This window comes from Anser brachyrhynchus (genome assembly GCF_964034855.1).
Source record: "Anser brachyrhynchus genome assembly, chromosome: 15".
In the NCBI taxonomy this organism is placed as follows: Eukaryota; Metazoa; Chordata; class Aves; order Anseriformes; family Anatidae; genus Anser; species Anser brachyrhynchus.
In genome coordinates, this window is record NC_137733.1 from 14982931 (window position 1) to 15001083 (window position 18153).

The window sequence follows — 18153 nt, forward strand, 5'->3', positions numbered from 1 at the left end:
CAGAGGAAATGAGGGTGGCCTGCCTGACCTTATCCCTCCTAACAAACCGTGTGTGAGCCGGCAGTGCTTGGGGTGGGTTTATTGGGCAGTGCTGGTTGAGCACCGGGGCCAGGCTGAGAGCTCCAACGTGGGCTCCTGCGGCTGCTCGAGGCACGTGTCCTGCAGCTCCTAGGGGAGAAAACCCCTGCTTTTCCAAGAGACTGCAAACCTTGACAGAGACAGAAGGAGGGACGCTGAAGGGCTGACCCTGGGGAGCGTCGTGCCATCTTCCACGCGTGGTATTTCAGCCAAGGGGCTGCTGCTCCCCTTTCCAAACGTGGCTGAGGATGCTGTGTGCCCGTGCGCAGCCCCATCCGAAATGCCCACCCCGGCACCGGGCACGGCAGAGGCTTTCCGAAGGCATGTGCTGCAACGCCCCGGGGACCGGCGTGCCACCAGCAGCAAGAACATGATTAGCGGGAGCTCTGGGCAGCGAAGGCAGGAGAAAAAGAACAGAACAAACCACGTTTTAATTTGTACAAGCTGGTAATTATAGTTGCTATCTGTCTGAAATCTCTATTGAGTTTATTTAAATATGTTCTCCATGAAGGCCATTCAGACAGGAATTATCAAGGTGTTGCAGCAGAGGAGATAATGCCATGCAGTTTTCAACAGATCAAGGGCTGATTAGGAGGAATTAATTAGCTGCTTAAACAGCCCTTGACTCGCTGCAGCAATTAGCCGTCCCCTCCCCTCAGTCACGTTCCTCGTGCAGCCGCGGCGGCGACACGAAGCGCCCGCCAGCAGAACCGCCGGCCCCACAGCGCCGATGAGCCAAGGACGTTTTTCCTCTCCCAGTTTTTATCAGGCTGGTCCTTCATCATCCTCCATCCACCGCCTCTCACCTGCTACGAGCCACCAGTTCCCAGCTGGGCTCCGCCGCCGGCATCGCTCAGCGGCCTCAGTGCCCCGTGCCGCCGCAGCGCCGCCTGCCTCCCTCTGCTGAGCTGTCCCCGGCCAGACCTTTTCCAGAGGCAGGAGGAGAAGCTGGTGCTCAGCCACGAGAGCCCTTTCCGCCCCGTGGTCCCAGGCTGCCGGCTCCTGGCAGCGCCCCAGAGGGCTCAGCTTTGTTTAATTGCTTCCTCCTGCAGCCGTGGCTCTGGACCGTCTGATCCGGAGAGCGAGTTATTGCTCTGAAGGCTTCTCAACTCGCAGGCACTCAATTACGGAAAGCCATGAGATGGTAATGGAGCCCGAAAGCTTTTTAGCAAATGATTAAAGCCCTGCAAAGTTCCCCCACTAAGTACTGGAGCAGCAGCTTCCAGTTCATGCAATTAAAACGCTGCAGTGATATTAGAAGAGACAGGCACCATATTAAGAGTTCTGTGTAAGCTGTAAGGCAACATAAGCCAGAGACTTGGCTTGTAAATGCATTTTTTTTTTGTAACACACCAAGAGATGAGATGTAGGTTCTTTCAATGGCAAGGGCTCCGCAGCCCTGGGACCGCCAGGATCAGAGAAGACCCGCAGTGGGGGCACAGAGAGCTTCCTACCACCCCGTCCCCAAAGGGCATCCATCTCAGGGCTCAGGTCACAGCCTGGGGGTTTTGGGCACCCCAAGCCTGGGAGAGGAGGACAGGGGGCCGCCCTGGGAGGCTACACCCATCATTTTTCTCACTTTCCCCTTTCCCCATCTGTACGATGGCAATAACAGCTGTGGGAGAGGCGCAGCCGAGTGGAAAGGCTTAGCGGGTCCGCGTCTGCCAGAGCTCCGAAAGGAAGACGTCGGTTCGACTCAGGAAGACTTTTCCATTGCCTTCCACGAGCTCTGGGTGTGGGGTTTTTGTTGTTTGTTCCAGCCAAAAGAAACAACAGCGGGGTTTAGGAAAAAAGTCTGCGGTATGCGGGCTGGCTGCGCAAAGAGGCGGCGGTGTGGGAACAGCCAGCTGGAGCAGCACGGCCGCACGCACAGGTGACGGAGAGCTCCGCGAGGACACAGGCACACGTTTGCAGGCTCTGGCCGTGGAAAGTGAGAGCATTCAGGGGCTAAAGAAGAGAAATGTGTACAAGGGAAAAGGAGGTCGAGCTTCTCCCCAAAGCCCAGGGGCGGGTTTTGTCCTGTCCGTAAGGCATCTGCCGGTGCGGCCCCGGTGGCGTGGGGTGCTCGGTGGGAGCGGGGACGGCTCCTCTCCGGCAGCACAGGGCACGGCAGAGCTGCAGCACTCAGCTGTGCCAGCGTGAGAGACCCATCGCCAAAACGGGGGAGTCAAGAGGGGGAAATTAGAGCTGAAGTGCTCCTTCTAGTGATTCCTGCCTGAAGAAGCCGCCGCGCCGCAGACGAGGGGTCAATGGGACCCAGTCTGAGGGCTTCGACACGGGGGGAAGAGCAAAGTGACTACACTTACTGAGAAGTAGAAAGATGAATGCAGAAGAAACCCAGCCTGTCTAAACCAAGGAAGAGTTTCGCCTAAAAAAAATAAACCCACATCCTTCCCCAGGGAAAGCAGCTGGACTGAAATGGCACAGGTCACCTCAGCGAACGGCCTTGAGGTGGGGAAACAAAACAAGCCGGCAGGTAAACAGATAAGGGTTTCATAAGGACTGGGTACGCTTTACCTCAAAGCCATCCCTTGAGATTACCTCCACACGAGTCTTTACCTTGAATCCACTCATGATAAACAGCTAGATAATAAATTTCATTTCTCTAATAGTGTTTACGGGATTTGTCAAAGTACCATCTCATTAGCCGCCTGCAATAAAAACAAGCCCCTGCTTAAGCGTACGCCGCGGCAGCCCAGGCCCGCAAATGTTCCGTGAGCAATATCCTTTCCTCTTCAATAAAAACAAAACCGACACGGAATACGGGCCGCATTCGCCGGCAATTTCCAACACAAGATCTGAACGGCTTCTCCTCAAGGCAAGGAGCTCATGATTTATGGCCGAAGGGCTGGAAGCTGAAGGCAGGCGATTTCGCGTAACCGAGGCCGCGCTGCGTGAATTCATCCTGGCAGCAGGAACCCTCGCAGGCAGCTCCCCGGGACCGGCCAGGGGAAGGACGACGCTCTGCAGCCGCAGGGATCGCAAGGCCCTAACAGGCTCTCCCGGCCAACAAACCCCGTGGAAAAAGTCTTTAGGAGATAATGACTTCTCCAGAGCGCAGCACAGGCTGCGGGAGGCCCCTTCCAGCCCGTCGGGGATGGGGTGCGGATGGCCCAGCATCGGGAGGGATGCAGGGGGATGCGTGCCTGATGCGGTAATGCATCCTAATAAAACATCCTCCTGAGAGCAGGGAAGGCAGAGGCTGCACCTACACGAGTATCTGGGGCTATGCCAGAGCCCGCAAGGATGGCAAGGATTGCTGCTGGATGAGCGGCTCGTGCGCAGGACACGAAGCATTTTCCCCAGGGGGGATTCTGCACATTTTATTTTTGTCATCTTCCGTGCTCAGACGACTTGGCCCCCACCCTGCTTCCCATCGCACACAGCTCCAACCGAACCCAGCCAGAGAGCAGCACGTCTCTTTACTTTCATACATTCTTTGAAGCTCGGGGCGTTTTCCCCGAGCAGCACAGCCCTGGCTTTGCTCGTGCAGTCTGCAGAGCAAAAGATTGCCTTCCCAATCCACCTGGAAGTGGAGGTGCGCGTCAGCCCCTCGCTGGTTTAACTGTTCTGCCCCTCTCACGTCCTGTACCCGCTTGTTTTGTGTTTTTCTTCTGTCGCTCACGCTCACGCAGCACTAAATAAGCAAAGCTGGGGAAAGTGCCTGAAGTGCTGTGCACGCAGCCGCTGCCCCGAACCCGGCCGTCTACCCAGAAGACCCATTTTCAAACAAAGCAGTCCAACAATAGCACTGACGATGTTTGAACTGGCACCGATACATAAAGACGGGCTCTGTGCTGCACCACGCTGTCAGCGAGCGCTCGGTACAAACGCCACGTTAGAAGACAGCAAACGCCTCTCTTTTTTAAGACTTCCCTTCTATTTTTGCACCTCCACTCTGCTGCGTTCTTTCCAAATCAGGCCCTGGATCCCAGCTGATCCACGGGGCCGAGGTCGAGTCCCTCTGAAGGCGCTGCAGGCTTCAGTGCCTTGGGTTTGGTCTGAGATAGGGGCATAAAGCTTTCTGTCTTTGTCACAAAGCTCCTCTCTGCTTTCCAAAGCTTCCCAATTATTGCTGCAAACCTGCAGCTTCAACCACTATTGCAGCTGTAAATAAGGCCAGCCTGATCAAAAAACAGCTATTCTAGCCGGAATAAAAACGGACAGACTTCAGCAAATGCATCCAGAAATATCCTCTACCGAACCAAGACAAGCCTTTCCCGGTTCCAGGTGAAAAGAGATTGAGGTCACCCAACGACTCCAACATTTCTTGCAGCTCCTGATTAATTGCAAAGACGCTGCCATAGAGCTACCCTGGAGGTGTCAGCTAATGCACGTGGCTCTTTGCTCTCCCCTGTGACCCACTGCAAGCAGAAGCATCTCAGGATGCAAACACATCGGCGCGCAGACACAGCCCCACGTGCTGCCTGGGCTCTTCTGTTTGCTGTTTTCAGGCCCGGGCATCGTCTTTGCAGTTTGCTCTCGTTAATAAGCTTGCTTGGATTCCAGCTCAGCCCAGCTCATTACCCACCCAGTTGAATCCGACACTAATTCAGGATCACTCCTATTGCTCCAAATAAATAATAAAATTGCCTCCACGCAGGGGTTGTTTTCTTCCTCTCTCCCCCTAATGCAGGTCTGGTAGCATCTCGTGTATCTGTTAATGAAGTCCATTATAGCCAGAGTTTCTCAGCAAGTAAAAATTACAATCATTAGCCAGTGACTGACGAGAGACAGAAACACCATTTCTGCCCAGGCTCGCAATAACAGTACGCCGAGTACGCGTCCCAGCGAGTCGAGCCTTGCTCTCCCGGCATACGGTACCCAATGTTCTTCATTAGCACCGCTCTTTTTAATGGAGCAAGGCAGCGTCCTGCGGCAGGTCGCAATTACACGCAACAATTAATTCAGGGAGAAACAATGACGGGCATCGCAGAGGCACATTTTGCAGCAGGGTTGCCAAAAGGTGAAACGGGAGAGGATCGGGAACATTTTACAGCCACAAAACCAATACAAGCGGGGGCGCGGTAGAGGAGACATGACTGGCTTCCTTGTGAGCCACTTGGTAATTTTTGTTTCAAATAGTAAAGAAACGTAACGATTATTATTTTTTTGGTTATAATACCGTAATGGCCAGGACCTGCAGTCTCAGACCAGGACTTCTTGTCCCATTTACGCACAGCACGCCAAGCTGGCCTGCTTCTCCCACAGCCGTAGCCGCTCTCCTGCTGCCCTTTTGCGAAATTAGGGTTTAATTCCCTGGAATAAGCCTGCTAATAAGGACTCCCAACACACCCATCCTTCTGGACAGCATGTACCCGCTCATCGCTCTCCCGGAGGCTCTGACAGGAGGGGGGGGGGGGGGGGGGGAAGAATAAATATGCCTGGCAGAGCACAAAACGCCGCAGAAACCTAACACCCCTTCACAGAGTAGTGAGACTTCGCTGGAAGAGAGGTACTCGGTGCTCCGGGCGCGCTCTGCGGAGCCCAGCCTCCGGCCGAGGGCCTCCGGGCCTCCCGGGGCCGAGCGTCTCACGTTCCCCGCTCCGTGTTAAGCCTCCCCTGGGAACATCTCCCACGGCGCCGAGGACACGCATGTTTGTGATGCCGCTGGCGTCCCCGCAGCCAACAATAGAGAGGGACACTTCGATCTTTATGTAACGCGGGCGGCCGCGCGCTCCGTTCCCCTTGTCCTCGGGGAGGGGACGTTCGCACCGCCCGGCACAACACGCAGGGCCCTGGCCCAGGAAAGCCTTTTTTTTGATGTTTTGGGAAGAGGATGTAGCCTCTTCCCAATGGACTTCATGTTTGTTTTTTTTTAATCCAGTGCTTCCACTTTGCCCGGGCTCCAAAGGAGCCAGAAGAGTGCAGGTCTTACCGGGCACATGGCACTGCTTATTAGACCAATGTGTGAGTGAAATAAAGCGAAATAAAGCTCGTACTAACCAGCTAAAGGGTTAAATACAATAACCAACCCCCTCAGGATTGCTGCTGTTATAACTGGGGCTCCTGTGGGTGCTTACGGGAGGCCCCAGCTGCCCCCACATGCCCCTAGGTACATGTTCAATGCAAGGAACATAACCCAAAAGCCAAGGGAACCATCAGTGCCCCCCAGCCCTGCGATGTGCACTACAGGGGAGCTCCTCCTCTGTTTTTTGAAGCCTCAAAGCCCAGCACCGCGACATGCAAGCCCTGCATATCATGCCCAGCCTGGCTGGAGTCGCCCACTCCACACACCTGTACCGGAGCACAGGTCCCAAACAGGACCCAGGACCCCCGCGCACCCGCACAGCGCACCCTTGCAACAAGCCTGCAGCATGGACCCGTGCTCCTGCCGGTCTCTGCTGATGGTTACAGGCAGGAAAATAATGTTCCTCAATTGGGCAATGCATTTATTTTGGCTTCCGAGTACATCAATCTCTGGAAAAATGATTGCACGCCACAGTCTTGAAATGAAACTAATTCATTTCTGCTCTCCAGCCTTGGGAATCAAATGAGTAACTCCACAGTCATTAAAACAACGTCCTGCTAAAAACAAACAGGAAAGGGCACTTAGTAGGAACGCTTCGCAGTTACAAATACCGTATCTCAGCTGAGGTCATCCGGTTTTTAGTACGAACAGCCACGCGTGCCCCAAGGTGCTGTGATCTGGGATTACTCCAGGCCTGTTACGCATGCACACGTAGCCGTGCTCCCCACGGCAATGGGAGGTGCGGGAGACGTTTCCACGGCTCTGGTGCTTGGCACACCTCGTAGTTTCCCTCTCGCCACCGCGAGCATATAGAGTTTTATTATTTCACATGGAGCCTTGTAGAAAACTTTGGCTCTCCACCTCAGTGCGATCTGAAATTCAAGACCAATCTGGAATACCAGAGAGCTGGAAAGAAACCAACTTCCCAGTGCAATCCACGCACAGATGGAAGGGATTTAACCCAGTTCAAAATCCCCAGTGGGACTTTACAGATTGAGCGTCTAGCGTTGGACTCACCACAAAAAACACAGCTCTGGGGGACGAGGCAGGAATAGAAACATCAGGACCATGTGGGGCGATTTTGGGTCCCTTGTCTCTTCACTCGTGGGGAGGAGGAAGCTAAATTTGGTCCTTCTAAAAGGGGTATTTCTATGGCACGGGGGAGGCTCCATCCGGAGGTGGTCACGGATAGCACCAGGCAGAGCTGATGCCGGATGAAGAGCAGGAGGTGAGAAAAGCAGGCAGAGTACTGTACAGGATCATAAAAGCTGCGTGGACTTTTTCCTTCCCTGAAAACGTCTTTGTGCTTTTATGGCGAGGAGCTGCTACAATTACAGCTCCTTTTTATAAGCGAGGCCCAGGGCAGATAATGAGGAAACCTCCCACCGCACAAAGGCGGCGGCGAAGGTGTTCTACAAGCCCTGATGCTCAGGCTTTCCCGCAACGGCTGAATGCAGAGAAAATTGCTAAAGCCCATCTCTATTTCACCCACTTGAGGCTCACAGCCTGCTTTTTCTTCCCAAAAGTGCAAAAAAGGATCACACCGAAGTGCGTGTGCCCACGCAGACTGCGAGTGAAAGCCCTTCAGCCAGCCAGACGCTGCTCGCACGCCCCGACCTGCAGAACGAGCCCGGCACTGAATCATCTGCTCTGGGGGAGTAAAATGGGGAACAAAAAAGGGTTTGCAGGGAAAAAAAAAAAAAAACACAACGAGATATTGTTAAATCTGGACAACTGGGTAATGCACCGAGGAGGTTCGTGATTGCGACGGTACATGGGAAAATCGAGAGCTGCCGTCAGCCTTCCTCTGCCTCACCCCCAAATTCGCTGGGAGATGGGGGGAGTCTAACGAAGCCGCACACAGCTGTGCAAGCCTGGGGCTGCCAGCTTTTCTGGCAAGGAAATTCTTAATTTTCAAGGTGAGTTGCCTCTCTTTGCTTGCACGTGAGCAGACAGGGAGGATGGCTTGGCAGGGAAAAGGAAAACCAGCCAGTGGCTCGCTGGGTAGGGCCATTTCATCCCACTCTGCAGCGGGATGAAATCCCCTCTGAAATGAACGCCCCGTGCTCTGGCCAGCCTGCAAGGTGCTCTGCTGCTCCCATCCCTCAACCAAAAGCACCGCCCGGCAGGCTCTGCAGCCACAGCTCATGTCCTCTATTAACGTCATCTGTCAGCTCCAAAAACTGACTGCCTGTCCCCAAGCAGGGGGGTCAAAACTCTGCAAGGACGCCTTAGAGAGGGGCAGGGAAGGGAGCCCAGGCAGGCAGCACCGGGGGGAGTGCAGATATTTGTCGAACTGAGACGAGGCTCCCAGTATTTACCAGGAACTGGTGCCCAGTTAACGCCGTGGTCGAGCTGCCCAGTTTCACCCACGAGGACAGGGATGTTGGATTCCTCTGCCAAGTGCCACTTCCAGCTCCTTATGCCGCAGGGGATAAAATACGGTTCAAAAGGAAGATGAGGGCTTTACTTCATGAGTTACTAAGCTGCTTCAGCACCCATTTCCTACCGCCACGGGAGCAACTGGAGATCAATGCTCCCTCTGAGCTCGTCAAGGGGGAAGGAAAACCAGAGATAAGAAGGGTGCATTTTTGCGGGGGTGCTAACCCTAAGCCTAAAGCCCGGCTGACCCCCGTGCCCCAGCAGACTGCATGTCTCTGCCTTTCTTCGTCAAAGCAGCCTATTTTGGGAGATGCTGTCTTTCTGGGAACTGGGCAGGCTTCTGCTAAACAGGCTGCCCTGAGGCACAGCCGGAAAACAGCGAGCTCGATCTGTGACCGTGGCAGAAACACGCCTGGAAAGAAGCCCGTGCAAGATCCCAAGGACAGCCCATGTCCCAGCTCCGATGTCGGGGCTCCGTAGCCCCCAGCCCCAAAACTGGGCACGAACACTGCAAAGCCCCGGGCTGCCCCAGAGGCCTCGCTGCCTTCCACGCCTCCTGGGCTGGGTAGATAAATCCACCACCACTTCCTTTTTTCCTTTGTCCCGTGGGATGTAGGTGGTGATGGGAGAACGTGTCTTGCTGCAGTATGCAGGATAGGGATGGAGGGGCAGAGAGGAAAGGCCTCTCCCAGCTCCTAGGGTCTATAAATAATCCTCCGCCGCACAATGAATTGGGACTCTTAGCTTAAATGTATTTTTTCATCCTTTGTGCGTGTGCTGACTTACTCCAGCAGGGCTGCCAGCATCCCGCAGTTTATTTTTAAAACGCTAAACAAGAAAAGTCCGGTATGTGCAACAACCCCTGGGTTCCTAGAGAAGCGTTTGGCAAAAGCTAAAAAAAGAGGGCTGCTTCCCGGGCCACTTTGGCCGTGATTCACAGGGAACTATGAGGTGAGAGACAAGACCCTGACGTCAGTTCAGAGAAATGCTGAGCGGGCATGGCGTACCCAAGGTAGATCCTAAATTCCTGCCTGGAAATGGTTCGGGTGCCCAAGCATGGGCTGGTACCGGTGCACGGTGGCTGCTCGAGTGATTTCCCCTACCTGGCCAGGCTGGGCTCCACGCTCCCCTTCCGCAGCAGGCAGCTCAGCCTGCGAGGATATAATAAAGACACTGCACGGCTTTTTGAGGAGGAATGAGGTTAAAACACCTGGCTGGGAGGCTGCTGGGGAGAGGGAAGCGGTGCTGGGCTGGAGGACGCGGCTCCCCCGCCAGGTGATGTAGCTCCTAATCGTGCCGCTCCAGCCGGCAGGCCGGAGGATGTGACCCAGTTTGGGCGCCTGTTATGTGGCTCGCAGCGGTGCCGACACGCTGCAAACGCTAAATTTAGCGGCCAGGCAGGTGCAGGGTTACGGTGCGGAGGACGGGGGACTCACAACAGGACGAGTCCCGGGGCGTTCGTTACGAGAACAGCCGGGGGAAATCGATCCCAACGCGATTACAGCACCGCTCCCAAGCCATCGCCGCCCGAGTGGGAAGCGTTACCCAGTCACTCGGAATAAAATTGCCACTAAATGCGGTTTGGGGGGGAAAAAAAAGCAAATCCTCGCTGTTTCTCAGGCATTGTAGGAAATGAAAACGGCTATTGCCGCCTGGCAGAGAGTCCAATTATGAATAATGTGGATTCTCTCCCCGCACAAAGAATGAAAGGGAACAGAGCTGGTGGTGACATTTTAAGACCGGAGATGTAAGAATGAAGCTGAGCCTCGTCGTGAGCCCAGCTCTACCCCAGCAAAGAGCTGCTTTCCGCAGTCAATTGCCTTGCAGCGTGGCTCGAAGCCCCGCTATTGATCTGGCATCTGCTATAAGCAGATAACCATTGTCACTGTGCCACGGCTTCTATGATGGGATCTAAAAGCGCTTTCCAGAAGACGTCTGAGGGCTGTTTTCCTGCTCTTACCCACAGCTGCGCGCAGGCAGAGGTTTTATTCGAGGAGATCACGAAACTCTTGCAGATTTGCAGAATTTTCAGGCCCGAAGAGAGCATTAAATCACCCGCTCCAGCTTGCTCATCTACCCAATCCTTCAAACCTCAGCCACCCGCCCTGCACCGAATGCTCGAGCTGTGTGCAGCCGAAGCCGAGCAGAGCCCCCCTCCGCCAGCAGCCCCCCCGAGCCCTCGCCCTGCTGCTGGCTGCCGGCCATTTCATACGCTGCAATTTCCTTCCCCCGGCCAGGTACTAACGCACCGCAATCAAGCCACCTCTCAATCTCCCCCTCCTGCAAGACAAGCAGCGAGAGCTGCTGAAATCCCTCAGCAGAAGGCGTTTTTCTCCTGCCCCCAGAAGGTTTGCGAGTTCTGCTCCCGGAGGTCTCAATCCTGACAGCTCCCAGCAGCAGGGAGAGGTTTTAGGCAGGCACCTTCCTCCGAATTTAGCGAGAAGTGGTCAGGGGGAGGTGAGATTGGGCTGCCGGCGTCTGCAAACTCCCCCTCCGCCCCACTCAAGCGCTTCTTATCCACTTGGCAGCTCTCTCTAGTCTCCAAAGAAGGAGAAAAGGAAGGGAAATTAAAAATAAACGAACCAAGAGATACACATCCATCAGGAGCCAGGCGTTGTCAGCCCAGGTCCCTGTGCAACTACTTCTTTAATCAAAACCTCATGCAGTTTAAGCACTTGACAGAAATTCTAGAACAGAGATCGTGTTACCCTGAACAGGAAAACCTGCAACCTTGAAGAATAAAATCACATTTGCCTGATGGGGTCTATTTTCTTTATAAATCATGCTAAATTATGCTAATCCCATTCCTAACCTTGACACCTGAGGTTTCGCCCTGCGGATTCCTGCGCGATGCACGGGTATTTCGAGGGGGGTCACCGGAGGCGAGGAGACGAGCACGCTCCTGCGCGGCAGCTGAGGATGTGCCATGTCTAAATCAGGCTGTGACGCCAGCCAAAAAAAACTTTTAAGAGGCTCAAATCAAGAGGAGGATTGCTGATGGATGTGCTCCCTACTTCAACCTGTTTGCGTGGTGGTGGACGTCAGCCTCCTTGGCTCCCGGCTATGCCTCTTGCCTGCTTGTGTTGAGACAGCATCAGAAACCACCCAGCTTTCTAGAAACTCCCCATATGCCAAGGCTTGGAGAGCTCTTTAAAGCCTCCAGCACGCAGGTTATCTGCCTCTCCTGCCTTGGAAATGTTTGTCCCCGAGGAGCTGTTATTTAATATCTTCCTTAGTTACCAACGGAAGGGAAATTTCGCCCATCGTCCCGCGGCTTTCCAAACACAGATGGGATTTATTGAAGTTTCTGCCTCCCCGACCGCGTTAAAGTCTTATGGCACGGCTCCAGCGACACGCCTCCTCCTCGCCAGGTGCCCCTCAACAGCCCTACCAGGGCTCAGGTCTCCTGGCTGCTCTCAACATCCTCGGGCAGTTCGAGCAATTTTCCTCCTGGAACGGCTCCGCTGCTGCCTTTCGGGGCCTCACGGGCACCCTGCCTCACGTGGGAGCGCGGCACCCGGCAGCTCCTTTTGTAACAGCCCCAGCGGGTGGGAAAGCAGAGGCAGCACGAGGAGGAGAGGAAAAAAAGAGGTGAATAGTGCAGGAACACGTCCAAGCCGTGCCGTGGATAACATAAGCTGGGGGCCACCCGGGGATGAGCTGGGTTTTAATTGGCACCGATGGGGGGTAGGAGAGGAGGGGGTGCGAGCCCTGGGTTCGGTGGGGAAGTGCAGCAGGAGGCCCCAGGGGCATATGCACGGTACCCCCCAGAACACGCCTGCAGGGAGGAGGGTAAGAATTTGGAGTCCTGTGGTCTTTTTGGGGGGACTTTCCCCCCCTGTGGAAAGAAGGAGCATCCGCCCAGCCCAGCTCGAGTCCTGCAAACTGCTCCTCTTCAGCTCTGCTCCTCTAAACTGCTCTCTTACGTGAAGTACACCACTCGACCCAACGAGCACTAGGGTTTTCTCTGGAGCCACGCTATTCCACAGCCTCCGTAGTTCTTGCTTCATCTCCAAACACTGCAGCTATGTCCAAAAGAAACACGCCGGGTGCTTAGCAGGGCAAACTCCCCGTGACCGCAGGGCAGCCAGCGCTTGCTACCCCGAGGCCCTGAGATGCCTGTGCAGTGCCCGAGCCCCCGCCGAGGCAGGGTTTCCCCACCACATATTTATTCAGAGGCGCTGCGCAGCAAGGACAACCCGGCGCCAAGCTTTGCAAGAGGCAGACCTGGCCGGAGTTCAGCAGAAAAAGGGAATTAAGACGCTCAACTAAATCAGTGCGTCCCCACCCGATTTCTACCCAAATCGGGAATTTCACGCACAGGAGGTGTTTTGAGCAGGGTCCCACATTGCTTAGCAAGCACAGAGAGCAGAGGGTGCCTGGCACTGCCCAGAAACCCTTCTTTGCACTAAGGCTCTTGCAAGCCCAGACAAAGTAATTCAGATGCAGAGACGAGCTCAGCTGCTGGGAAGGAACTCAAAGAGAAAAAAGACAAAGGGAGCCTGTGCAGGGAGGCAGAGAAAGAAAGAAGAGCTGCTGGCTCGGTGCAGGCAGGGGACAGCAATCAGACAGACAGGCTAGGGAAAATTCAGGGATGGCTGGAGCATCTCTTGCTAAGATGCACCCAACGGTGGGGGCTTGCACAGGGCTACAGGTCCCCCAGCACCCCTGCCAACAGCCTTCGAGCAGTGCCCGGTGCGAGCCGGAGCCTGGAAGGGCCTGAAAACGTCAGAGAGATGCCGGGGGACTGGGGAGCACAAGCGTGTGGATGGAGGCACATGGACTGAGAGAGGCACCTGGCCCTCTGCAGCTGAGAAACGCCCAGTGCCACGCTCGCCTCCCCAGAGCTTCCCATCAGCACGCCAGCTCAGGTTGCTCGCTGCAAACCCACGCAGAGATGCCTTCTGCTCCCCGCACGACTTGCTTGCAGTGCCACCTGCCGCCAACGGCAATGCTCTTCAGACACTCAGAGGGGACGGCAGCAACCCGCAGCAATGAACTTCCTGCTGTTACATCAGCTTTCCCTGTCCTTTAACAGCAGCCAAACTCTTGATCCAAAAAGCAGCGCTATTTCCCAAGCTGCAGGCATCCCGCGAGTCGCAGGCAGAGCAGCAGACGCCAACAAAGGACTTTTTTCTTTCCCCTTTTATGCAGCTTCTCGCTGGAGCCCGTCTCTTCCCCCAGAGACCACATCCTGAATCTTCTTGTTCGTTGCTTCTTTATGCTAAACGATGACTCCACAGTTGAAATAATGTGGCGTATTCGAGCTCGCATTTCAGACACCGTGAGACTTTTTAATAACGAGTTGCATGAAAAATTAGGGAGGCTGCAACAAAGAACTCCGACAGAGGTTTCCACAGTGACTCACGGCTAGGAGAGCCTCGCTTTTCCAAAGCCCAGCGTGAGACGATCTCAAGAGCCCCCGCGCTCGGAGAGAGCCGAGTCCTCCCCCTCTGGAAAAACAAGGCCTTTTTAAGGAGACTTCCCCAGGGTGAGAAGCGCTGCGGGGAGCTTTGGCAGGCGGCTTCTGGAATCTTGGCTGCGCTGACATCCCGTTTCCATGAGTGCTTGCAGGGAGAAGGCTTCGTCCCCAGACCTCAGCTGCGCTGCAGAGGACGCTGCGGGAACTCGTGCTCCCCGCCCTGGGCTCCCCACCTGGCGCGTTGGCTCTGCAGCGCTCGCACAGCAGCCACGGTGCTCGCTGCTCTTGCAGGGAGGCGGCGAACCGCAGCGATAACGGGCAGAGAAAGCTCTTCCAGCCTCAGCTCCTGAAGCGCTATGGTGCCCGGCAGCAATACGGCACCCACGGAAACAGCGAGCGTCACCTGTGCCCAGGTACCCTACCCACGCTTCGGGCTGGCTCGCTGCCACCTCTGCAGCTCTTCGCCAGTCTTCGCAGCGTGATGGAGGGGGGAATATCTTCAGGTTAACTTTTTTTTTGTTTCCTGCATCCGCACAACTGCCTGCTAACGAACTTCGAGGAGAAGCAGCGGGCAACGCGCCCAGTGCATCCCCCAGGGTTGGGGGTGACCAGTGCCCGGCTGCTGGGGCAGGAGGTGCAGCAGGAGGTGGCTAAAGGATGGGTTTGCCTGCTCTGCCCCCTCTCCTGAGCTCGGTTCCTAATCCCTTCTGCATCCTGCGCTGGCTCCTACCTTCCTGTCCTCTGCCACATTGGTCACAACCCCAGGAGACAGCACAGCTCCCTGCTCGCCCACTTCTAGTGCCTGCTACCTGGGCACAGCTCTCCCCACCCAGCCCGGCAGACTTCCCCAGAGGTGGTTTCTCCTCTGGCCTCCTGTTCCCAGAGCAATAAACACCACCACCAGTGGGGAGGATTACAGGGCTCCTGCAGGAGAGATGATTTAGAGGTAAGGGGCTGCTCAGCGCAGCCCAAAGGGGATCCACCCCCATGTCAGCCAGCAAAGGAGAGCTCAAAACAACTGTGTGGCGGGTGCGCAAGCGGCTCTTACCACGTTCCAGAAGAAAGGGTTGAAGGCGATGGAGAGGATGGCTGCAATGAAGCCGGAGTCGGTCATGTCCACGTAGCCGAAGAGCTGCGCCATGGCTGTAACATCCACCTGGGGGGAAAGAGGCAGTTACTGGGGGTGCGGGTGCCTGCGGGGGCACCGAGCGTCATACCCAAAGGGGGTGTCTTCGTCCCAAACCAAGCGCCCTGCAGGAGCGGGTGATTCTTTCAATGTCCCCAAGCAATGCATCGTTAAATCTTGCTACGCCAGGGCGCAAAGCCAAAAAAAAGGGGTGGGGGCTCCCCCAAACTGGCTCCCCCCATGCCTCAGGGAGCCCTGTGTCTGCAGCAGTGCCCAGAAGGACCCGGGCGCTGTGAGGATGGGCACCAGCACTACAGGGCAGCAGGGAAACCCTACGTGCTTCTGAGCCGCAGGGAAGGGGGCACCGCTTTATGGCCCCTCCGGGGCCAGAGGGCTGTCCCTGGGGCTCTGCTCTGCACGGACACCCCGAACCCCGCACCGTGCAGCCTCCAACTCGCCTTCCATTGCACAAGAGCGATGCCAACCCGCTGCACGGTGTGCACGGATGCATTTGCATCACTAGCAGCTGCAAAAGACTTTCCTGTCTTATGTAACAACAACAAAAGAAAACCCTTAAAGCTTGCTGGTTTTCCTCCTTTTTTCCTTTCTGCTTTTCCCCCTATTTCCTTTTAAGAGACATTTTTTTCCCAGGACAGCTCCCTGTCAGCGTTTTTACGTGCAGTAAGCCATGCTGCTTCCCCATCCCTCCCCCTCTCCTTGCAGTGGTATGTGGATGAAAAACAGCCAGCGCCTATTTTTTTATTATTTTTTTTTGCCAAAAACTTTGAAAACAAAAGACAAAATAGCCCGGCCCGAGCCTTTCCCTCACTTGAATCAAAACCAAGACAACATTGAGACGTGGAAGGATTTTGCTTCCCAAACACAGCTGTGTTTGCGAGTCCTTCGATGCTAAGGGACGGGAAGGGCTGGAAAAGGCAGCGGCTTGACCTCTCCTGTCCAGAAGAGAAGCTCCTGCGGGCTCCTTCCAAGGAACCGGAGCAGTGACAGCAGTCACGGAGAGGGGCTGCTCAGCCTGCTGTCCCCTGACGGCCGAACGACCGCCCAGAGGACGAAGTGCGAGGGCAAAGGTTGAATCGCTACGGGCAGGCGGGGGGGATCCTCGCACGGGTTTGCCCCCAGCCCTTAGACCACCACCGAGCGCCCCGGGGGAGAGCATCAAACGAAGGGGAGAGCCCCCAGGGCCTGTCCTCACCCTGTCCCCATTCCTCCTGTCACCCCCATGCAGCCCTTCGCCACCAGACCTCGTCCCTTCAAGCCGAGCGCTGCCAAGCCGTAACCTGGGCACCGAGAGAGCTGCCAGCACCGGGGCCGAACTGTCCGGTCCTGCTTCAATGGCCAACCCACGGGACCAGGACAGCTTCTTTCCTCTTGTTTCGTACAGCGCTGAGCACACCGCCAGCACGGGCTGAACAAAAGCTCCTTGACCTACTAACTCCTGGCTGGCAACATCGTTAACATCGCGCTCACCTTCTTTTCTCTCCTCCTGAACGACCAAATTCGCTGCTGCCAGCGGGAAGCAGATTGGCCTGTGCCTGGCGTGTGCTTTTCGGGATAAAAGGGGAGCCCATTAGGATGAGCCGTCTCTGCAAGCTGCTGAGACAACCACGTAACGAGCACAGAACATTCAACTTTGCCCCCCTCCTCCCTGACAGGTGGTAAACAACCGCATCTCGGAGGAGCTCCTGGTGGCAAACGCTGCTTGCTCGGATGCTGCTCGGCCCCAAAATTCGGGCGGATGAGAGCTGCACGGCTCACCCAGGTCTGGTGGTGGCAGCAGGAGGGGTTTGCCCCTCTAGGCGCTGTAAGGATGCGGCCCTCGCCACGCAGCTGGGGCACGAAATCGCGTCTTGAGTGGCAATTAGGGCCGGGAAGGGCCACGGGAAGCACCTCAAGCACCGTGCGTGCACGGCGCCGAGCATCCCTGCAGATTTCCAACAATCCGCTCCACCCGCAGCCCCAGCCTGGGGCTTTAGCACCCACACAAACATCCCCGCTCGGAGGTGGCACAGGGCAGCGACACAGGGCAGCGACGCGACCCCGGGGCTGCTCGGCAGCCCCGCAGCCTTCGCCCTCGCGTTCCTCGCACGCCGGGCACCGCGCGGGGCCAGCGCGTCGGCAGCGCCGGCGCAACGGCGGCGTGGCAGCGAGGACGCGGGGCACCCGGTCACGGTGACCTCGCCGCCAGCCGCCGCCTTCCCAGCCCCGCTGAGGCCAGCAGGACCCCAAACCCTCCAGCACCGAGCCTCGTACGAACATCCCGACACCCAGAGCGGGCATGGCCATGTCCCACCCCCCCCCCCCAACCCCAACCTTGGCACGGCCAAAACCCCCCGAACCCCGCAGCGGGGGCAGCGGGCCGGGAAGGGCGGGGGGCGCAGCGGGTAGCATCCCCCTCAGGGACCCCCGCAGCCCCTCTGCAACCCCCGTCCGGCCCTCGTCCCGGTACCTGCCCGTAGTCCAGGCCGCCCAGCCCGCTGCAGCAATCCCTCGGCCACCACTGCGGCCCCGCTCCCCGCCGGCCGCCCGCGGGGCCCCGCTCGTCGCCGGGGCCAGGCCGCAGGGCCATGACCGGGCCAGGGAGGGGGGGGGGGGGGAGGCTGTGGGTCTTTCCCCCCCCTTTCCCCTTCCCCACCGCCACCACCACCACCGGCAGCAGCACGCCGAGCACACGCGGCGGCGGTGCCGGGAAGTGTAGTCCGCCCTCGGCAGCCACCGGCAGGACTACAGGGCCCAGAGGACGCCGCGGACGGGCAGGGAGGGAGAGGCCTCCGGAGCCGGGGCATGGCTGCCGGGTCCCCCCCCCCCTAAACCCTTGGGGAGCACCCACCGAGCTCGCCGCCTCCGTCGCGGGGCTCCCGGCGTGTTGTCCGGCTGCCGAGGGGGGGGGGGGGGGGAGGCCGGAGCTGGAGGCTGCTGGACTTCGCCCCGGTGTGAAGCAAGCGAGGGGAAGAAGAAAGGGGGGGGGAGAACGGGGAGGGGGGGTGTGGGGGGGGATGGAGGAGAGCGGCACCGCCTGCAGCCCCCCTGCCCGGGGTGAGGGGGGGGGCGGTGGGTTTGGCCCCCGTGGGTTTCGGGGGGCTGCAGCGCCGGTGGAGGACGGGGATGGGGTCGGTGGTGAGGCACGGAGGGGGTTGGGGAGGGGAGTGGGGGGCT

At 57.1% G+C, this 18153-nt stretch overlaps 1 protein-coding gene across 10 annotated transcripts in view; it reads right to left on the bottom strand.

The window, feature by feature from the left end:
- PEMT (phosphatidylethanolamine N-methyltransferase) overlaps positions 1 to 17943 on the bottom strand; it is a 40323-nt gene extending 22380 nt beyond the window's left edge. For 4 of the 10 annotated variants that reach the window (XR_013939538.1, XM_080556002.1, XM_080556004.1 and 1 more), the window contains exons 1-3: positions 17451 to 17814; positions 16468 to 16542; positions 14902 to 15009 (exon numbers count right to left, since the gene is read on the bottom strand). Coding sequence is in view for 9 of the 10 variants with exons in the window: in XM_080556002.1 (XP_080412128.1) it covers positions 14902 to 15009; positions 16468 to 16542; positions 17451 to 17783 (516 nt within the window). In the remaining variant the exon portion in view is untranslated. The other 6 variants (XM_080556006.1, XM_080556009.1, XM_080556010.1 and 3 more) reach the window with 6 other exon arrangements.
- Positions 17944 to 18153: the final 210 nt, after the last annotated feature.